Genomic DNA, 5,143 nt, shown 5'->3' with positions numbered 1-5,143 from the left:
TTGAGGAAGAGAAAGAGGAGTCGGATGATGGTGAAGGCATAATGAGTCTCTTTGATTGATTCTGATCATATAAGATCTGAAAATTTTAGATTTTTATTTTGTTTTTAATGTGGGATTATATCGATGGATCGTTGTTGCTACCTTCGGAATGGTTCAATATTTTAAATCTATCTTGAACAGATCTGATGCTCGAATTATGACTCGTCTTTTATAATTACCAAGAGCTCTCAATCGAGTAATATAGACATGCAAACCATTGAGTTTTTAGGATGTTTTTCCGTTAAAAAAAATAGATGCAGCTAGGTTAGCGTAGAGAGAGAGATGCATACATTATATATAAATCGGTTTGATCAAAAGAAAATAAAGGGTTTTTGTTAATTGTAACTAAACAAAATCAAACCGGTTTGGTTCAACAAAATTGAATAAAACCAACCACTATTAGAAAAGAAAAAGCTTGGTCACTACAATTTTGTTCTAATTTATTTAAGTTTTGTAATCTTTTAACAACTAATACACCATCCTAATAAATTTACATGATACATTATATTTTTATGTTTGTTTACTTGTTTAATCAAACTTCTATGCTTAAATAACTCATAGTTGTACCAGCATATAGTTCTACCAGTAAACCAGTTGTACCAGATTACACATAGTTGTATTTTTGGAGAAAAAATGAAAACATGAGTTGTACCAAACAAAAATTATGATTTTATCGGTTATACAGTTGTACCACTTGTTTAGATTTACCTAGAGTAACCCAAATATTACGGATGTATAAATATTTTAAAATTACGTCCGATGTATGTTTTTAGAAATAATGTGGCCTAACATGTAAACAAACTTTAAAACTATAAGGTATATAAAGCAAAATATGTGATGGTGTAATAAATTTCCAATTTTTTTTGTCAAAACTCTTTATAATAGAAGACAACCCATTCTAAACACCTATGAATTCGTTCATTTGAATTATTTTATGTACTAAATACCTTCTGGGATATTTCAAATTATGAAACTGAGGAGTTGTACTAGTTATACTACTATTTGTTTCATGGTATAAAGAACATGGTTGTTCCAGTTGTACCAGAATCACTTGGTACAGTTGTACCAGTTGTACTAATATCAAAAACATGACTGATATGTTATATGAAGTTTTACCAGTTTTACCAATAGTACCTGACATGAACAACATATTACAATTTTTTTACACATAACAAAAATTAAATATAATTTTATTTATAACTATTTCATTTGATATTAGTTAATATACTTAAAGGCTTTTGAAATGCTAAAATATATTCATTTAAAATGGCTATTAAATGATTTATTGCTGCCTATAAAATAGGAAAGTTTGCCAGTATTTCTGCCATAAATCTAAGTGTTAATTTGCAGGATAACCATGGAGAAACTTAAGAAAGTATTCATGCCTTGGAAACTGTTAACATTTGAGATACATATAGACCTTTTCTCTCCTTGATGCGCATAGGTTTATTTCGCATGTATCCAAATACTATTCTATTTTTCCTGTACATGTAGAATAGCTCGAAATATATATATAGAGAGAGGGAGGAGAAATGTCTCCCAAGCCGTACCAGTGATGTCTCCGTTAAGTACCTGTCTCTGAAATGTTTCCGGTACCGGTACGGCACCTAAACATATTTCCCGTGCTTCATAGCTAATCCAAAGAGAAACTCTTACTATGCTATATGTACTTTTTAGATAGTATAGATTTTAAAATCGAGTTTATGGAATATTGTATAAAATCTATAAAAATATATGTTAGTTTTGAAATTTCAAAATCATGTTATTTGTAGAATAACATTCTAAAAATAAATTTGATGTACAATTCTTAGTAAATCGCTGCCTATCAAATATATTTTAAAATTCCATAAATAAATTTATGCATCTATTTGGTATAACTGAGTCAATATATTTGAATCTAAATATATTATCACCCACGATGATGAATTTTAGTACAAAATGAATAATACTGGAATATTTTGAACTAATTACTTTGAATTAGATATTTTTAATGAATAAAATGGATAGGTATAATGGAAGATAATGAAAGAGTATATGTGTTGAGAAATGTAATTATAAACTTTGGTTATATAATATAAATAATTAATAAAGAATATGTAGATTTTTTTTGAACTCACGGGCACAAAAGTCATTGCTACAATGTCAACATATTTTGAAAAGATTTTTTTTTTAACGCGTTACACAATTAAATGTATATGAAACAGTAACAGTATTAGTACTATTCTACAGTTAGAAAAATTTAAGGTAAGACCAAAACAATATCAGTTAATAAAAGAGTATAACAATTTTGTTTAAGTAGATATTTACAGAATGTTTTCCTTTTAATAATATAGATGCAAACATCGAAACAAATTTTAAATTCTGCAAAAAAGAATTATATTATATTGAATTACATACCAGTCATCGGTCAATCGGTTAGCCTCATATTGTAGCGTTTTCTCTGCAGGGTTTATAAGATTTAAAAAATAGATATTTATTAAAATTCAAACGAGATTGCATATCAGATCACCGGATTTACTGCTTCTCCAAAGGATCTTGGTCGGTTTTAAAATGTTTATTCAAATAACAAAATGTTTTAAATAGACAAAATTCTTATAAATTAACAAAATATTTGTAAAGTTGTTAATAAATTCTTTTTCATCATAAAATATCACGTGATTTCAAAGCGCATGTCAAAATTTAGTTGAACTATTATTATCATAGTTCAAACACCAAACCCCCCCCCCCCCCCAAAAAAAAATCATATTTATAAAAAAGGCATGAAAATCTCTAGAAAGAAACAAAAATATTTTATATCATATTTAAACAGTGGTTTTTTTGACAAATAATGTACATAGTCTTACAAAGTGTAGATATTCTTCACCAACTGACACTTGTTAACACCAATAAATTAGTACATATCTTGTAGGATGAGTAAGCATTAGCTAACTATTATAATTAATAAAAAATCACTAATTAGACACATAGCATTTCTAGTAAAATTATTTGGAGTCTTTGACTACTATATAAAATGTATTTTACCTTAGCAAAACATAATACACAAACAATAATAAGAAAAAAAAATCATACAATCGTTATGGGGAAGAAAAAGATGGACATAACTTATATTACTGATGGCACAGAGAGGGAAGCAACTTTCAACTTAAGGAAGAATGAATTGATGCAGAAACTCCATGAGCTCCATGTTCTTTGCGACGTTGATACGTGTGCATTCATCTACAATCAATCCAACCCAATTCCAGAGGTATGGCCATCACACTCAGAGGTGAAAAGCATATTAGAGAAGTTTGAAAAGTTTTCAGAGAAGAAGAAGACATGTAGATCGGTGAACCATGAAGAATTTCTCCATCAGATGATCGAAAAAGCCAGGACGAAAAGACAGAAACAGAATGCCCAAAACAAGGAGAAATACATGAGGGAACTCATGTTCGCTTTTCTCAGTGGGAACATGAAAGATTTGAGTTTAAAAAATGATGATCGTTCGGAGTTGTGTAGCTTCATTGATAAATATCTCAAGGAGCTTGTTCATCATAAGAACCAAACCTTAAACAATCCAAATTTTGAAATCGGCCAGTCTTCCTCAATGGCTCTGGACATGAACATAGCTCAAACCTCTATTGCTGAAGCAGGTTCCTCTTCCTTTCTGGTCTCCAAAACACCTAGATCTTCTGAACTAACCAAAATGTTGCAATCCGTAATCTCTTCATACTATAGTGATGTACCGCATGAAAATTTGGTTACAAGTATTCCCTCAACAAGAAGCAACCAAGAAGTATATATACCGGTTATGTATCAGGTTAGAGATTACGATTACATCCATATATTTGTTTAAATCATAGCCAATATCAAAACAATATATTTTCGATTGTCTCAGGATGAATCTTACAGTCAAAATAAAAATCAAAATCTGGAACAAGGATTCGTTGAAGAAATGATGAAAATTGGTGAGCAAACAGGTTTTCCTTGGATGGAAGACAACCACCGGTTTTAAAGCATATCCATCAAGGCAGACACTAATGGCAGCCAGCTTATGTTTACTTTGTCTAAAAGGATTTCCAGTGAATTATTTTTTGATTTGACATCTCTTGTCTTCTTTTTGGTGTAAATTTTTGTTATTTTTATTGCATCAAGTTTGAGTCTTCAAACTAATGTATTATGATTTATTAGTTTCGATCCAGAATAAGAAATTCTTCTGGTGTTGTTGGTATTCCATATAGGATCTATTTTAATTCAACAAAAAAAACTATTTGAAAAAAATCTATTCAAAATTATATATTTTCTCCCCCATGCAAGCGGGATTAATACACTTTTTATTATTAGTAAATTATGTACGAATCATAAAGTATGTGTATAAAATATGAAATTATTAGGGTCTTATATAGATGATACAGGCGGTTCCTTTAATCTCAAAGGTTTCCAAGTTGATGTTTTTGAAATATTTATCCTATATTTATTTGGTCGAAACAACTACAATTGGCATTTGTCTTAAAATCTCATACTCTATTTTAAATTTCTTAGTTTTATCAATTTTATATTAATTTAGAGTTTGACCTTCTAGTTGATTGGATTATTTTATTAGGAAGAAATAGTTTATGAAAGATGTGTTTAAAATTTAAACCCAGAAAATATGCTCAACAGTTTGCATATAATATTCACGAACGAAAAGTTAAAGCATGCAAGTCCTCTAGTGATTAAATGATTGAAACCAATTGATTATCATTTTCTTTTCTAAGTATTTGACAGTTTGATAGACATAAATTATTTTTGATTTATTAATCGAGTTATATTCATAAAATCTCAATACCAAAGGTTTGACGTCTTTGTTGCTTTTCTCATTTCTCACGACTTGTGAATTCTTGAACGAATCAACTCAAACTTCACATGGTACTCATCAATACCTTCAGTTTCTTTTAAATTCTTCAGCTTTGCAATTGGATTGTCTAAGACCTCCTCAAAACATTCTTTGATAAGTATCTAATAGATCTGCCAATTCGTAACATATCTCTTCCTTCTTCTTCCTGCACTAATGCATGATGCCAAGTCAAAGCTAAACCATAGAAATGTATAGAATATATGCCTATTTTTGATTCCTCAGGAATGTTAT

The 5,143-nt window shown here is 29.4% G+C and overlaps 1 protein-coding gene across 1 annotated transcript; it reads left to right on the top strand.

Annotated features, from left to right (window-relative positions):
• Positions 1-2,974: 2,974 nt before the first annotated feature.
• On the top strand, positions 2,975-4,274 carry LOC130503134 (agamous-like MADS-box protein AGL80). The gene is made up of 2 exons (XM_056997777.1): positions 2,975-3,835; positions 3,914-4,274. The coding sequence occupies exons 1-2, from the start codon at positions 3,050-3,052 to the stop codon at positions 4,028-4,030; spliced, it is 903 nt and encodes a 300-aa protein (XP_056853757.1). The 5' UTR covers positions 2,975-3,049; the 3' UTR covers positions 4,031-4,274.
• The last annotated feature ends 869 nt before the right edge of the window (positions 4,275-5,143 follow it).

This window comes from Raphanus sativus, unplaced genomic scaffold (assembly GCF_000801105.2).
Source record: "Raphanus sativus cultivar WK10039 unplaced genomic scaffold, ASM80110v3 Scaffold0820, whole genome shotgun sequence".
Lineage (NCBI taxonomy): Eukaryota > Viridiplantae > Streptophyta > Magnoliopsida > Brassicales > Brassicaceae > Raphanus > Raphanus sativus.
This window is presented reverse-complemented; position numbering and strand designations above follow the sequence as displayed.